Source organism: Anas platyrhynchos, chromosome 9 (genome assembly GCF_047663525.1).
Source record: "Anas platyrhynchos isolate ZD024472 breed Pekin duck chromosome 9, IASCAAS_PekinDuck_T2T, whole genome shotgun sequence".
In the NCBI taxonomy this organism is placed as follows: Eukaryota; Metazoa; Chordata; class Aves; order Anseriformes; family Anatidae; genus Anas; species Anas platyrhynchos.
In genome coordinates this window covers 13,950,651-13,967,655 of record NC_092595.1, presented here as the reverse complement: position 1 = coordinate 13,967,655, position 17,005 = coordinate 13,950,651, and the positions used below count along the sequence as shown (strand labels likewise).

The following is a 17,005-nucleotide window of genomic DNA, read 5'->3' as shown; positions in this document are numbered from 1 at the left end:
CCTGTGCTTTACTTCAGGTCTGAGATCCAGGGGGCGGCTTGGGGGGGTAGGGAGGAAATTCCTTCCTGTTTTCCTTAGGTTTTGTGTTAGATTCCCCTATAAAGAGGCTGCCAAGGGGCAGAGAAGTGACAAAAGTAACAGGGCAGTTGGTGCTGGGTACTGGGAAGCCAAAAGGATGCGAAGGGGCTCTGACGGCAAAAATGGCAGAAAATGAGGACAGAAGGGCAGGAAGGTGGCCGGGGAGGGAGCAGCTCGGCTTGTCAGGAGCCTCGCACACCAGTGCTCCCCCTGCACCTGGGCTGCTCCCGGCTCCTGACGCGGTCCTGTGAGGGGAGGGAACCGGGGGGGGGGGGGAACCGGGCGGGCTGTGCCCGGCCCCGCCCCGCCGCCTCTGTCCGCCTGCGCGGGCCCCGCCCCGGCGCTGAGGGGCCGCGAGGCGCTGCGCTCATGGCGGCGGCGGGGGCGCTGCGGGCGGCAGCGGGACGGGGCCGGGGCCGGGGCCGGCGCTGAGCGCGGGCGGCGGGGCCGGAGCCGGGGCTGGGGCCGGGCGGCGGCGCGCGGGTGAGCGGCGGGCAAAGGGGGAAGGAGCGGGAGAGGGAGGGGGGGAGCGGGGCGGGAGCGGCGGCGGCGGCGGCTTTGTGTGAGCGGGGGAGGGGAGGGGAGGGGAGGGGAGCAGCGCACGTGGGACGGGGCCGAGCGGGCACCGCCCCCCCCCCCCACCCCGGGCCCTCAGGGGGGGGTCGGTGGGGAGCGGGGAGCCCTTGGCCCGGTGCCGGTAACGCCTCCGCCCCTCCCCTCGTGGCGGCAGCCGGGAGCATGTCCGGGATGAAGAGAGCGGTGGCGGAGAAGGACCCCGACTACGAGGACATCGCCGTCGCGCAGCCCAGCAAGCGGCACCGCGCGGCCGAGCGCTCAGGTGGGAGCCGCGGGCACGGGGGGGGGCCGGGGGGGGCGGGCGTCGCGCCCAGGGGGCTGCGGCTGAGGCAGTGCCCGGCACGGGCATGGAGCACGGGAGCTGACACGGCCGGGAAACGGCTCCCAGACCCCCTGCTCCAGCCACCCCCCTACCACCAATGTCACCACTGAGCCCTGTCCCCAAGCACCACGTCCAGCCTTTCCTTGAGCACCCCCAGGGACGGTGACTCCACCACCTCCCTGGTCAGCCTGTCCCAACTCCTGACTGCTCTTTCTGAGCAGAAATGTCTCCTCATTTCAACCTGAACCTCCCCTGGCACAACCTGAGGTGGTTCCCTCTGGTCCTGTCAGCAGTTACCACGAGCTCCCCAGGACCCCAGCTGCATGTACTGGTCCCTGCAGGTGCGACATGCTCCTTCCCAGCAGTGTGAGGGGTGAGGCAGGGAGAGAGGTGCTTGGGAGGGTGGAAGAGAGGAGGAGCGAGGGAAGGAGGGATGGAGGTAGCTGCTGGGTGGGCTTGCGCTGGGGCTGTCAGAAATCTCTGCTCTGGGAGCCCTCCCCATGGTTGTGAGCTTTGGGCAGGTGAGTGTAGAGCTTCTTGCCCCAGGGACAGGGAGTGGGCCAGTGAGAGAGGATAACGATGGGAGGAGCTGAAGAAATGAAGAAAATACTAGTCCTACGAGGAGCGGCTGAGGGAACTGGGTTTGTTCAGCCTGGAGAAGAGGAGGCTCAGGGGCGACTTTATTGCTCTTTGTAAGTACATTAAAGGAGGCTGTAGAGAGGTGGGGGTTGGCCTGTTCGCCCATGTGCCTGGTGACAGGACGAGGGGGAATGGGCTTAAGTTGCGCCAGGGGAGGTTTAGGTTGGATATGGGGAAGAACTTCTTTACTGAAAGGGTTGTGAGGCATTGGAACGGGCTGCCCAGGGAGGTGGTGGAGTCACCATCCCTGGAGGTCTTTAAAAGACGTGTAGATGTTGAACTTAGTGATATGGTTTAGTGGAGGACTGGTTAGTGTTAGGTCAGAGGTTGGACTCGATCTTGAGGTCTCTTCCAACCTAGAAATTCTGTGATTCTGTGAAATGGGAGCTGAGAAAAATGCAGCTGGCTGTAGGACCTGAGGAAGATCCAGGGACAGCAGGATGCTGCAGCTGCTGGTTTGAGAGGGACATGGAGTGGCTTTGCAGGGGATGCTCTGGAGGACACTGTATAAGTGGACAAGTCGGAGGAAGGTGACCTGCAGGTTTTCCCGGCAGGTCTGTTAAGGGGTTGGCAGGGGAGCATTGCTGGAGCTGGCTGGAACCTGCCACTTGCTCTGGTCATGTGTATCTGTCACTGTAAAGGTGTTTACAGCCTGCTTTGGAAGCCACTCTTTGGAAGACCTTAACGGTTAGCAGACTTAGGGCCTTGGGACGTTGTCCTTGCCAAAGGGAACTTGTTATTCAGGTGATTCTTCCAAATTGACTTCTGTCTTTCTCTCTTAGAAGATCCCCCCGTTTTCCATACAAGAATACCTTAAGAATACAAATTTTGCTAACAGTCTTAACTGAGGACTGTGGTTGATGCTAAGCAGGACAAAATATGAAAATAAAGTGTTCTTAAAAGCCTCTGTAATGTAACCACAAATTCTAAAGTGCTTTAATTGTCTTAATCCTGGTATTGCACGGCCTCAGTCTTGGGAAGAGATGCAGTTGTCTTTGTCTGAGCAGCACATTTCATGCCTTATTGTGTTCAAGTTTAGTTTAAGTGTAGCCTTACATGTGAATTTCCCAAGTACGTGGTTCATGTCCAAGTTCATGGTTGGGGAGAAATTATATTCTGATGGTTTTTAATTTTGCATTACTCATCCTATCCTACCAATTCTATCGTAATTCAGTTTTAATGTGGGCTTGAACTAATTCTAGTTCTAGATAGTGTGTATGTGTGTGTATATATATATATGGAAACCAGTAAATACCTGTAGGATACCCTCTTGCAAATGCAAGCCTAGGTTATGTTACTCACATTGTAGGTACCCAATCGGACAGTAAAATTCCTTGTCACAGTAATTACCTGATAGCTGTAACACACCGGCAATTTTTGCCTTGCTTTTCATTTCTTTGCTCTTTCCATGTAGGGTCTTAGAAGCCTCTTTGAACAGATAAATGGCCTTTAGTCAAGCAAATGCTTCCTCTGAAGCTCGACACACAGCCTTAGTGTTGTTGCCTCCTGTTCTGTTGAGAAACAACATAAAATTTTTCTAGGGAACCCAGGCTGGTTTTTCTCTCCTCTGCCTTGTGGTGTGGTCATAGTGCTTCTGACACAAGCTGGAGGACCTTTTTCAGGCTTTCTTCGAGACGTACAACTGCTCTTCTGAGTCCTTACTTAGAACTGATAAGAACACGTTGCTTGGATTGCTCTGATTCAGCCCTCCTGGAAGAGGATTTTGTAGGAGGTACACCAGCTTTCAGCAGCGTAGTTCCTTTTGTGGCTAATAAAAGGCTTGTAGGCACTCCAGAGCAGGCTGTGCTCCATGCCAGTGCTAAACATATAAAATATTGGCTTGCATTATTATTGCTACATGAAGTGTAAATTTCCTGGATATGAATTAGGCCAGGGAGAGACAAAGATGTACATAGCTTTCCAGGGTACTCTGCACAATTGCAGTGATAGCTGCGCTTGACAATAACATTTTTTGTTTGTTTTTTGTTTTGTTTTTGTTTTACTGTTTACAGCTTCAGTAGGACAGAAGTAAGCAGTTTGGTCATATGTTGTTTGTCATCTCAGACCTAAAAAGAAAAAAATAGCCTTCCACATAAGCCAGCTTTTAAAGACGCATGTGATTTTTGTTAAGACAAATTACTTTTTTTTGCAGAGAACTTATCCCTAACATTTTTTTGATGTTGAAATTATCCCTTCACTTTTCACTTGTTAATGATTTATCTTCGTTTTTTTTTCAAGTGGAGCATCAGAAATTGAAATATTTCTTCTTTATTTTTCATATGTGGCCTTGTGCAGCTCGAGATGTTGCTGTGCAGAAGATTGAGACAATTATTAAAGAACAGTTTGCTGTCGAGATGAAGAATAAAGAACATGAAATTGAAGTTATAGATCAGGTATAAAGGTTTTCTTACTAAAAAAAAAAAAAGTTAAAGTCCTGTGATTTGCTTCTGGAGATTGGGGTAGTGGTTATCTGTTCATTGTTATATGTTATATATTCATTGCTCTATGTTACCTCTACTTTTCTTTTTATAGCGCCTGATTGAAGCAAGAAGGATGATGGATAAGCTGCGTGCCTGTATCGTGGCTAACTACTATGCCTCTGCTGGTCTTCTTAAAGCTGGAGAGGTAAAGATTACTTTGTGAAAAAAACAGACTTTGAGGGGTGTTTGTGAAAAGAGATGTGTAGCCCCCTGGTTATACAGCTAATGTTGGGGTTCGAGGTGCAGTTTCTGAAGTAAAGGAATCTGAACCCCCGCTGAGAGCAGTGGGAGAGGTGACCTGGTAGGTGTCACTGGCTGGGCCTTGGCCACATCAGTCATCTTGACTGAAGTGAGAAGTCCCTGGGCAGCGCTTGGTTCTGCCTCCTGAAACACTCGGTACTTTTTGTCATGCAGCAGGGCACCTGGCTTCTCCCACACCTCACAGTTATCCTTGCAAAGCACTGGAGAGTGAAGACCAAATTTTCCCATCTCACAAATGGAATGAAAATAGATGGACTTAGAAACTTGTCAGAAAAGAAAACCCACGCACATTTCTTCAGTCCTGGGCAGTGAAACAATCTTCCCTTTACCCAGGCAGTCGTTCTGTTAATGGTGTGTTAACCAGGCTGATAGCAGCAGTGAAGCATGAGGTAAATCAAGGAGCTATCACAAAAAGATTAAAAATTCACAAAGAGGTTAAGAAATAAAACAACAGAGCCCCTAGGAGTTAACTCTCCCATTCTGAGCACTGATTCTTTAATGGCCTGGTAATTGTGGGGTGTTCCAGGCTCACACTGAAGCTGAATGCAGGCTTCTGACTGACAGGTTTGCCTATTTTAATTAACTCCAGGAGCTGGAAAAATGGTAGCCGTTTTCCAGGAAAAATCTAAACTGATACTGAAATCTGTTAATGTGTGCTGAGAGCTGAGGTTTCACTCCAGTGCAGTAAGAGTTTCTCTACCAAGCAAGGGCTCTCATTGTTATTCCTATTTTCCTATTTTGATTTCCAGAATACTTGGTGGAGGACAACAAAAAAAAAAAAAGTAATGGTCCACCTTGTTTTTCCTCCCACTGAACTTGAATTGAGCAACTAGAGCTGAGAAAGATTATGATGGGAGGCTTGGCGATCTCTCCTCTGCTTTTGGTTTTGTGTGGGTGGCTGAGGAATTTGAGCTAGATTCTGATCTTTTCAAGTACTTTATACAGTGTTGTCACGTGTCAGCAAGAGCTTGTTCTGCCCCCTGTTTACTTGTTTTGCCATGCAGGGTGTTTTTTTTTTTTCCCTTGCTGAGTTTCACAGTTTGTAGGAATGCAAACGTTATATGTTGTTTTGGAGTGTTTGTAACACGTACTGGTGTGACCTTGCTGTGTTTTTCTTGTAGTTGTTACGAGCTTATGGCTAATGTAGCTGTACCTTTGATTTTATTTTGTATTGTTTCTAAAAGTCCTGCTTTGCATGCTGGCTAAATCAGGTCTCTTCTTAATTTGAACTTGTTGCTGGTTTCAATTTTTTGGTTTGTTTTCGTTGTGTGGTTAATGTGCTCGATTCTGCTGGCCGGGAGTGATTGCCTCTATATCTGCTTTTGGGAATGGGTATTTTTGTAGTTTTGTAGTGTACTTAATATGTAAATGCTTGTGATCTTGTAAGAACATCTTCTTACAAATTCCTGATCTGTTCTCATAAACAGTTCTTCAGCCTGGTGCTTCTGGGTTTTGGGGCTTCCTGTTCTGTACAATTCGCGTTGTTTGTTGGGTTGTTTGTTTTTACTACAAATAAGTGGACGAGCTGTTGGTCAGTTCACTGGATGAAAAAACAGAAAATGGGTTGGTTGTTTATTGATTTATGTCTATTTTGAAAAGGCTTCAAGGAAGCTTAGGATTTTTCTTGTTTTAAAGATTTTTATATATATGTGTGTGTGTGTGTTTCACATAGAGCTCTTGCAAATGCTTGGACAACCAATAGGATTTGTGTTGTCCAGATATCAAAGTTCAGGATTTTGGTTTCAAAACTCTTTTAAGGGCTGTTGAGCAGGGAGAGTTGGCAGTTGCTTAGGTCATGTGCCTCACGGGCAGCTGGGAGGAAAGCTCTCAGCTGAGCCCTTAACTCCTGGGTGGGGGACTATTCAGCTCCACTGCTGCTGCCACCTCCTGAGGGCAGTTCTGCCCTGTGCTGGTGCCCATACTGGCTGCATGTTAAACCTCGCAGGTTCAGGAGGGTCTAACATTAGCTCTGAAACATCCATTTTGATGAAATTTTGCAAGTGTGCGTAAGCATGTTCCTCTTTAGCTTCTGTTAAGCTTTGGCAGCAGGCAGGCTGCTAATAAATGTATCTTGCCTCATGGGCATTGGCGAGACCACCAGTTGGTAGCAAAATTAAGGAGCCTCATACATTTGCATACCGTGCTTGCCTGCAAGAATCAGGCATCTGTGGCCTTTCTGTGTACACTGAAAGCCTGCAGAGGAGGGGATGCTGTTATTTTCAAGGGGACATTGTAAGTGTCAGTGCTGCAGCCCTCCTTTCCAAAGGAGGATTTGGGGGATCAGAGGCTCTAAAGAAACAGATTCAATCTGGGGTCCTACCTCTATCGAACCATTGTCAGCTTTTCTCTTCTGGGTTATATGTGTTTTTTTTCTGTAAGGCAGCTGATTAAATATTAGCTCGTTATTTGCATGTTGAATTTTCCCCTTTGGCACAGCCTCGTTTTATCTGGGCTGCAGGAAAATAAATTAACTGGATCTGCCTGGCCTCTGTTGCAGGGGACCAGGACGTGTGACACAACAATTCTCAATCACCCTTCAATCAAGAAGTTCCTGGAATCGCCCTCCAGATCCTCGTCCCCTGCTAACCAGGGCTCAGACACTCCATCCGCCAACCACTCCGAGAGCGACTCGCTCTCCCAGCACAATGACTTTCTCCTGGACAAGGACAATGGCAACTTGGACGCAGACGAGCGGCTGACAAACAGCCTGGACCAGAGACAGAGCAGAAATACTGGCCGGGTAAAGTAAAACGCGAGTGGTGGTCAAGTTGTTGGAGGTGTGTGCTCTGTCTGGACTCGGTGCTGGCACCAGGAGCTCTTCATGTTGTCACCCACCTTGCTGAAGATCTGTTTCTTACCCTCTCCAACCGCTTGCTTCCACTCTCAGCCTGGCTTTGCTGTGAGGCTAACTGAAGCGTATGTAACTTGGGTAACTCCTCTTTGTTCAGTCTTACCCAGCAGAGAGGTCAGCCAGGCAGCAGCGACAGCGTTTGTGGTAGCACGGCTGATCTGCTGCTGTCTGGGTTGGTAGCCTCTGGGGAAGGAGCTGTTTCACGGCTTGAGCACAGGGTTTTGCTGTGCGGATGGAAGTCGGGTCAGGAAGGGTAGAGCCTGGAGGGAAGAGCGAGAAGTGTCATTCCCAGTGCTGTGCTCTGGGAGCTGATGATATTCCACGTAGTGATGCTGCTGGCTGCTCCTGGGGACTGCGTTGCTCTGAGTGATTGAACCTTTGGGGCTGGGGCTGCTCAGCACTGTGTGCTCAGCCTAGTGGGGGGTGGGTCGGCCCCTCCTGGGGGTGCACTATGTGCTGGTTTTCTCTCGGTGGCACTGCTTGCTCTTGAACTAGTGTTACCATTTGTTTAACTGAACCAGACTGATCCACATTAAAAATACCTGCTTTCATATTTCCCTGAGCTTTTTTCTGTGTTACTTTTGACATGGATCCATTCCCTGTATGGCTCATGATGGAGCTGCAGAGATCATTGTACAGATGCAGCTAAGAACCCACTTAGAAATGGATACAGCTGCCCAAAAGGTCCTTCTTAAGCCATGTCCTCAGTACCGTGTGATTAAAACATAGCCCACATCTCGCAGCGAGCACCAACTTCCCTTATTTTCATCTCTCTTGCTCTAGGAAATAGAAAAGAGATGCATTCTTAATCACAGGGGCATTAGACAACTGAAGAGCAGCTTTGCAGAAGAGAAGTGATTTCTCCTGCAGAGAAGCTGCAGCTTGCTGAGCATCCCAGCTTGCTCCTCTGCCCCAGCTGCTTCCCTTACCAGAGGCAGGTAGCTTCCCGAGGGAGATGCTCACTGGCTGCAGGTGAAATGCTGAATGCTCTCTGAGAGGAAACTTCTGTTTTGTTCCAGTTTCTTCCATCTCGGCCATGCCAGAGAAGAGCCTCTGACCCAAACTAGAGATGTGTATACCACCACATATGGCTGCATTCTGCAGTTGGACAAGTTGCCATGTGGTGTGGCAGAAAAAGCATTGCTTCTGCATCCAGTGAGCAGGGTGGCAGCTTAGGTAACAGGCCTGCGGTGTGCTGAAACCCTTCCTAGGGTTTGTAGCAGAAGCACGCAGACAGCGTGTAGCTGTACCATAAACCACCAGCCCAGTATAGACAGTTTCTGCAGGGGAGGCTTTGGTGGAACAGCTGGATTGCTTGGCTGTAGCATGGTGGGGCATCTTTGGCCAACACAGAGGTGGCTGAAAGATGAGGAGAAGCTGAGGCCGTGCCAGGCTTCTGTGACTGTCCTTGCTCCAGCTTGGGGGATCACTGGGTTGGTCTCTCCTTTAACTATGTGGGTTTTCTTTATTAACAACACCTTACTTTTCTAGTGCCAAACAACGTAATGTTTAAGAGGAATGCTTGTTTTTTTTTTTCTGTTTGCCTTTTTTTCTTCCCCTACCCTCAGGACAGTTCGGGTGTTTCAAGCTCTCAGAAACCAGGACAACGAAATGCCGGGCTGCCAACCGACGAGACTTCACGGCTGTACGTGAAGAAAACGATTGTGGTTGGCAATGTCTCCAAGTTAGTATCCAAAGTCTCCGTGATGGGCCTTTACCTCGGAATCAAATGGAATAAGAGGTTAAAATTAGGAGATAAAGTTGTTAGGCTGCTGCAGTGGGAGGTATTGCTCTTGACACTGGACCCAAGGCTTCCCTCCTTGAGTATCTGCAAGACCTTTAGTTGGGGGAAGAGGTGTTTTAATAGGTAGTATAAATAGAGGTTTTAAGGTCTGTTTCTTTTGAGATGATTAAGCCTTCTCTGTCCATTATAAAATCCCAGGTTTTCCCATGAAAATGCTGAAAAGCAATTTGTCCTAATTGCTATTTTGATGCGTGCATAGGGATGTGTTTAACAAAAAAAAAAAAAAAAAGACAACCACCTGACTCTCCCCTTGCCCCAAACAAACCAACCCCAAATCAGAAATTATGAGAAAAACTCTGTGAAATTACAGCATAGTCTGAAGAAATTTTGTATGGTTTTTATATTTCCTCCCCCCAAAATTAAAGACATGTAAATGTAATTGTTGAACTTTGAAGAAAGTAGCGAATAAAAGCATTCATTTTTGGAAGCTATGGACAAGTCAAGGTTTTAACTCTCTACCCTGTACTACTGAAGTTAATTTTCTTTTGCATAGAAACTAGCAAATGTTAGCTGATGAGACTTACGGTATTAGAATTGTCTTGAAAATCTACTTAATCCTAGACCCAGAGCCAATTATTGACTAAGAAGCTTCTTTAAAATGTATAAGAATAATTAGGTTTTTTTTTTTTTTTGGATTTATGGTAGCAGAGTTGCTGACGCTGTGTTTTAGAGCAGTTTGACTTCTTGATGTCTCACAAAAGATGAGGAAAAGGATTTGAAACTGACAAAATATTAAAATTAGGTCTTCCTGATTAAGAATCAATTTTTTAAATGGATGAATTTCTTATGGCAGTTGTGCACTGGATTGAGGGAATATATTGGGAGTATAGAGTAAATTATGAGATTTCTGTTTGTTTCTGGAGGAGTTTTTTTCTGCAGATCTTGATGAACTGTCAGAATATAGAATAATTAGCAGAAGTATACATTGGATAAGTTACACGTGGACATTTTACCATCTTTTTTTTTTTTTTTTTTTAATTTCTCTGCCAGGTACATTCCCCCTGACAAGAGAGAAGAAAATGATCAGTCAACCCATAAATGGATGGTGTACGTCCGAGGCTCTCGGAGGGAACCCAGTATAAATCATTTTGTCAAGAAAGTTTGGTTCTTCTTGCATCCCAGTTACAAACCTAATGACCTGGTAGAAGTGAGGTAATTTCCAGTTGTCGCTCCCCTATTTATACTTGCCAGGCTTACAGTGCCAAATTTTTTTTTGAAGCACCTTCTTTTCCTGGTCTTGTGTTTCATGTCTTTCTTTAACCTCCAGCTTGGCTTCACGGACTCTCAAAATAACAGCATAATTACATTATTTTTTGTATCAAATGTGCCAAACTTTTTTTTTTTATTTTTTTTTTCCGTACTGGTGAAAGTTATCTATTGCATTTCCCCTGTTATCCCTGTGAGTTTGTACATCTGTATGCATTATACTGTCTGCTGTGCAAGGTGCATTTGGAAAGATGATGTTCTCCTCCTTCTTCCCAGTGGTATGTGGAACAGAAAGAGAAGTTTCAGAAAGCCGTTTTACCTGTAGCTTTAATTGTCTATGTATGTTTGGGCAAGTTTTATCTTTCTCCCAGGTATTTCTGTACTGCAGTGAGATCAGTGGCATTGACTTCATGGTTTGTGGAATTAATTTCCCATCAGTGTTATGGTATTGCCGCTACAGAAACAGGGCAGTTTCTCTGTCCTCACCTAACCTGTAGTCAAAATTGTGACCCTGTTGTGATCAGCAGGCCCAGTTCTGTGTTTGCTACTGCAGGCAGGTGCCCTGTCAGTTTTTCATTCTTGTTCTTTGGAAAAGATAGTCCAAAATGCTTCATGTTTTCCTGAAGAAATTATTCTCTTAGGGTTGAGTTGCCTGCCTGGAGGGAAGTGGGCAGAACACCTCCATACAAAATGGCAACTTAATTCTGGCAAAATTAAATTGGCTGATGGGCAACTCCAGAAAGGCGTATCTGAGATAAGAAGTGTTAGTGCTAGCTAATGATTCTGAGAAGGTGATGCCGACCAGGATGAAAACAAACTCCTTTATATTTCGGGTATAGCATACTAAATTAGACTTGACTGCTTTCTTTTTGTGCCTTTCTCAGTTTACTGTATCCGATGTCAGTGCTGTTTGTCTTCTGTTTAATTTCCTGTAGTTAATAGATTTCTTCTTGTCATACAGCTCTAGTCATTCCCATGAACATTTGTGTTCTGGACCAAGAAGTCAGTGTTTTGTTTCATTGCAAAACTGCATTTGGGATTTACAACAACAAACTAAAATATTAAAGGAAAAAAAGTAATGCTAAATGCTAGAGATAAATCTGCCCTTCTTTCTCAGATTGGAGAATGACATTGGTTGAGTTAGCTTTTCCCTTGTAGTCTGTATGTTGTTTCATTGGCCTTACATGAAGCGTATGCCTTTTTTGCTACTAGACAGGGAACAGCAGAAAGATTGCAAAATGTTGCAATGAAAACTCACCTTGGAGCAGTGTCCTAGGTGCTGACTTTTTTTTTTTTAAAGCAAGTATTTTTTGTCATTACACAGTCTTTTTTATGTTTTTCCTGTAGTCTTTCATCCATCTCTTATACCATTTCCTTCTCTGTCCACTTGTGTGAAATAAAAGCAAGTTTTCAGCTCTCCCCAAAATTAGAATTTGTGGGTTTGATTGCATTCTCTCTGTCGTGAATAGTAGTCCTAAAGCTAGCTTTGGTTGTCAGTTAGACAAGCAGTTTTTGGCTTTCTGCAAAAGAGGTAGGTGAAAGCTCTAACCTGTTTTGCATACAAAATGTGAATCACCATTTGTTTCCAGAGAACCTCCATTCCACCTGACCAGGAGAGGCTGGGGAGAATTCCCTGTGAGAGTCCAGATACACTTTAAGGATAGCCAGAACAAGAGGATTGATATCATACACAATCTGAAGGTATTTGAACAGAATGCTTGAGAGAAAGGCAATTAAATGAGCTCTCCATAATCTCTCTGCATGATCTAGAAGAGCATCCGCTTGTGTGTGTGTGCTTCTGTCTCTGTATTTTTTCCCTGTCGTTCTTTTACACGTGAATGGTTGAAATGAAGAATCAAAAAAGATCCAGGAAAGTCCATTACCTTGCCTGTGTTAAAGGCCATGCCGTAGCCAAGGAGCCCAGCTTTGCAGAAGCAAAGCATTTACCTATTGTTCCCCTACAGCATGAGATTTTTAGCATGCTCTCACTGGCTTTAGGTTGACAGGTTGCTGCAGGGCTGTCTTTCTGCTGGCAGTGATTGCTGTAACTGTTGTCTTCCTTCCGCACCTGCACGTACCAACTAGAGATTATCTCTGATGGCAGAGTGGGCAGGGAGAGGCTGAGATTGCCGCTCATTCCTTCTGAACAGAGCCTTCTTTCAAATCATTCACCTGCCCTGTGACATTCAATAGGATTTATAGCATGCAGCAGCCCTGGTAAACTAGGCCAATCCTGTTGGTTTTGTTTTAATTAGCAGTGCCTAGCATTAGAGGCATTAAGTCCTGGGCTGGTTTATTTTCATGTGAGCATGATTAGTTTTATTTAAGCCCTACCTGCAATTATGGTTTTCCTACTAATGTAAATACCGAGGTGTAACCACATATGGAGACAGTAGAGAAGATTGAAAATGTTTCCTTGGAACTTGGGAACGTTTAATGTAGACTATGAGAAAAATGTGCTTGGAGAAAAACACGTGCCTTTGAACACTTGAGGTGTATAAGCTGAGGCAGTTTGCTTTACGTGCTCAAGTCCCATTCCTCCTGTGTGGGCTAGCTTCCTTCACTGAACCTCCTGTGATGCACTGCACCTCCGTGTGGCTGCGTGACTCAAGCTTCTGCTGAACTTCAGAAAAAATTGCTAACAGCATGATGGGTGTTGTGCAGCCTACAGAGGAAAATGGAGCCAGTCTATGGCATAAAAATAACTGAAAATGTTACTTGTCATGCTTCATAATAGAAGCACTCATGAGAAGACTCTCTGATGCTCATACCTGGCAGAGTAGTGTGAGGATCTTGAGTCAGCAAATCCATGCTGTTTATTTCTTTATTTAGACCTCAGGAATTAAAAAAAGATGCTCCTCAAAGGCTATTCTTAGACAAAATAATATCTCCACAGCAAATCTCATTTCCTTCAGCTTTTTTGCTCCTTTCTACTTCAGTGTGGTCTTTGGGTTGTGGTTGGCTTCTTAGCAGAAGAGGGTCCTTAATAGTGCATGTTTTTCTGGCCATTTTTCTGGCCCATGGGTTCAGAACCAATCTGGTGCACTGCTGCTTGTCTGATGTAGTTTCAATTCCTTTCAAACAGGTAGTACTGTAAATTCTAGCTAACGTGCTGCCTCTGCATTGATTAATATAAACATATCTTATTGCTTTATCCAGCTGGACAGGACTTACACAGGCCTGCAGACACTCGGCGCAGAAACGGTGAGCCAGCTGGTTGTGGGATGGATGTTGTACTTTGATTCCCTTAAAGATGTTTAGAAAGAAAAAGATAGAAGGGACTGAGCACTGAGTCAGACCCATTTGATTTCACAATTTCTGGGATGTAGGTTTTGCTCTCTTGTTAAATGAAACGATTATGACACCTTGTCACTGTTCACAACAACAATCATTTTTCCCTTTCTAGTACAGAGGAAACTGTTTCCAGCTCTTTCATAAAGAATTTAACTTCTACTACAGTTCTTTGTTTCTTTTTGGAGCCTTTGGTACCAAATGTCTTGATTTGCTTTCTAATGTGCTACAGATCTCAAACATCAAGAATTTAAATTAAAGCTAGCTATTCTGCTGAAAATATGCAGTAAATTAGGAAAAGGTCTGCCCACGTCAACATTCAGTACCTTCATGGAAAATTAACTCTGAAAACTTTAAATAAAAGAAATGAATGAATTACTCAGTTTGTTATATCCCTAAAGTTTCTTTTATTATTTTTTCCCCTGTTAGACTGTAGTGAATGGAAATTTTTATTCTGAAATAGCATTGCTTCAGCTTTTCAATCTGTAGAGAAAACTTTAACATGGAATTGCTATGGTGATGAAAGTACGTTTTTGAAGAGTAGATGATGTAGTGGTGCCTTTCTGAGGACCTTATCAAAAAGGCAAGCTAGAGTTTTGTGCTTGTCCCTAAGGAGCTCACCTGGAGCCTGGGCTTTGTGTTCTTTACAGTGTTTGCTATTCAGATTTCCCCGGGGACTGAGAGATGCTCTGTTTTACCATGGTGCTTTAGTATTGAAAGATTCTTGTCTTAGCCCTGGGGAGCTTCATGGAAATGGATGGAAATTTTATGCAGAGTTTGGGGGAGGAAGGGCAGAGGTTTCCAGACATTTAAAATAATAGTTAAAACAAAAAGGCATAGTTGTTTTCACAATCTTTACCTAACTACTGGATACTAACGTCATCTTTTCACCTGTTTCTGGAAGGTAGTGGATGTGGAGCTGCATAGGCATTCGCTCGGCGAGGAATATCTTTTTTCCCAGTCTTCAGAGTCCGACCTTTCTGATGTTCCTACATCTTTACCACTGCCGTTGAGTATCCCAGCACCAGTCAAAGCTTCTTCACCAATTAAACAGCTGCGGGACTCCAGTCCAGATGCTTCTGCAGACAAAGGTAAAGCAAACGGGTATTGGTGCGACTGGAATCCTTGGAACGGCTTCTGGGTACTTTCTCTTAATTGTTCCTTTGGCTTAAAGGTTGATAACTCCTCTTTACTTACCTCAGACAATTATTTCCTTACTGTACTAGGAAACATAATTTAGAAATTGTTATCATTTATTTGTTTTTTTAATCTTCTTTTTTGAGTTTTTGAGTGAGCTCTATTTTGTTAAACTTAGTGAATGTGGAGTTTCATGCAGCGTGCGTAGTTGGAAAAAGGTTGTTGAATAGCACTTGTAGTTTTGTTCTTGGCAGACTGTTTTCAGAGGACTTTTAGGTTTCTGAATGTCTTGGGGACTGTGTATACATTTAAGGAATTAGTGTAGTGATGTGTTCAGTTATATTTGTTGGTTCCTAACATGAGATGTGTTTGAGGAAAAACTTTTTGTGTAACTGTGATGGTGAAAGTAGAGAGTGGAAGACTTAGTGAGTGTATATTTGTTGGTCTCATTCCCACCTGTAAGATCTGGAAATGCAGTGCCCACTGCAATGTGCTGGCAATTGATGCTGTAGCATCATTGGAATTGCCTGAAACAAGCTAGGTACTGGCCACTTGAGCACACTATTCTGATTTCTAGATTGTGGGAAGTATTAAAAACTGTCCCTCTGATAGTGTTTATTTTTTTTTTTTTCTGTAATATATATTAGGACAAATCTCAGTTAACTGCTCAGAGAAACAAGGAGGTCTTTAAAGTTTGTATGATTTAGTGAGAGAAATTTGCTGGAAACAGCAACTGTGTATTTCAAAATATGATCACATGCAACATGGTTTCATTCCTTTAGTAATCTATCCTGAATTCCTGTGTTAAAGGAATGGCTGTAATGCTCAGGTCTTGCATAGTGAGCTTTCTGCTCAGTGGTGCTATGCCAGGGGCATTGTCCTGGCTTAGCAAGAAGAATGCTGTTTAAGTTCAGTGTTTCCTTATGGCAGCACAGCTAAAAATGAGGAAATGAAGCCAAATCTTAAATGCACACCGTTTTACTGAAACATGAAAATGAGCAGCACCTTCAGGTGGAGAAAGGAGGTAAAACTGCCTCTTTCTTAGGCTAAATGGCAGTGGCTTCTCTCATCAGGTCAAGGTTAAATAACCTCCTTTTACATCAGGTAAGACTGATTCCTTAGCCCGGGTCAGAAGGCAGCAGTTGTTTTCCTCATGCTCTTACTCCAAAAAATGCACCGCAAGATTTCCTGTGAAGGAAATTCTGCTTTAGTTGTGTGAAACCCTGTCTGTGGACACAACATTATCCACAGCTTTCTGTCAGTGGAAGAGTCTTTTCAAGAAAATGTGTAAGAAGTGGCTGATGACCTACCAAAGCTGAACAGGCTGTGTATGTTCACATTTTTTTCTTTGGTTCAGAGACAAACCTGACAGATGTGCGCAGAAGCAACTCCCTTCACACCTTTTTCTCCCTGTTGAGCACTGCCCACCAGTTGCTTTCTCCTTCCTTCCTTCCAGAGGGCGTTTGTCATACGTTTGTTTTGTTTGTGTAGAGAAGCACAGTAAGGAATTAGATGTCTCAGCCTAAGATCTATTTCTCTTCTTTTCCCTGTTTTAATCAGGATTCCCTGGGAATGCTGAAACCGAAAGACATGCCACGTTTTATTCCCTGCCATCTTCGATAGAACGGACTCCCACCAAATTAGCCACCCAGAAAGTTCCCTTTGGCTCTCATGGAAATTCAGCCTTCCAACCCATTGCAGCTAGCTGTAAAATAGTGCCTCAAGGTCAGATTCCAAGCCCTGCAGAGTCACCCGGAAAATCCTTCCAGCCTATCACCATGAGTTGCAAGATTGTATCAGGTGAATGTTAGTTTACCTATCTGAGTGCTTCACCCTGGAAAGCAGGAGATTGAACAAGCTGGACTCGGTTTGTGTCCTTCCCCTGATTGCCTGCCAATGTTTGAACATCAGGCAGTAGGAAACTAGAGTAAGGAGCTGAACACACTTCTTAACGGTCAAGGAAAAAAACGCAAGTGTGAAATGCTTCACATGAGATCAAAAGTGGGATGAGAGCTGTGCTCTCCCTTTTCATGAATGCTTTTAGGTGCGAAAATGATAGTCCTTAACTGGACTGCTACCCACAGAAAGGCCCAGGCAAGGACACAACTTCCATGTGGGCTGTTTGTATGTGGGAAAAAGCCATTCTTCTCCCTCCCTCTTTCAGACAACGGGGAAGGATTAAGAAGAAATCCCTTTCTGATTACTTGGCAAATAATTTTCAACCTTGTTCACTCAAATGGTCCCTCTTATACTTGCGATATCTCCTCAGATGGAACAACTTCGGTCTTCCTCTTCCAGACATGCAGCCTCTGCATTAATTTTTCAGCTGACTGCAGTGAGCAAAGTGATGCTCTTTTGAT

The 17,005-nt window shown here is 44.9% G+C and overlaps 1 protein-coding gene across 8 annotated transcripts in view; it reads left to right on the top strand.

Moving 5' to 3' along the window:
• Positions 1-401: 401 nt before the first annotated feature.
• YEATS2 (YEATS domain containing 2) overlaps positions 402-17,005 on the top strand; it is a 48,478-nt gene continuing 31,874 nt past the window's right edge. For 5 of the 8 annotated variants that reach the window (XR_003499117.3, XM_027464301.3, XM_027464300.3 and 2 more), the window contains exons 1-11: positions 403-561; positions 809-916; positions 3,911-4,008; positions 4,148-4,240; positions 6,854-7,096; positions 8,776-8,891; positions 10,002-10,163; positions 11,807-11,918; positions 13,377-13,421; positions 14,413-14,599; positions 16,206-16,445. Coding sequence is in view for 6 of the 8 variants with exons in the window: in XM_027464301.3 (XP_027320102.1) it covers positions 817-916; positions 3,911-4,008; positions 4,148-4,240; positions 6,854-7,096; positions 8,776-8,891; positions 10,002-10,163; positions 11,807-11,918; positions 13,377-13,421; positions 14,413-14,599; positions 16,206-16,445 (1,396 nt within the window). In the remaining 2 variants the exon portion in view is untranslated. Of the gene's footprint in view, positions 562-808; positions 917-3,910; positions 4,009-4,147; positions 4,241-6,853; positions 7,097-8,775; positions 8,892-10,001; positions 10,164-11,806; positions 11,919-13,376; positions 13,422-14,412; positions 14,600-16,205; positions 16,446-17,005 lie in introns of all 8 variants that reach the window. The other 3 variants (XR_003499118.3, XM_038183393.2, XM_027464302.3) reach the window with 2 other exon arrangements.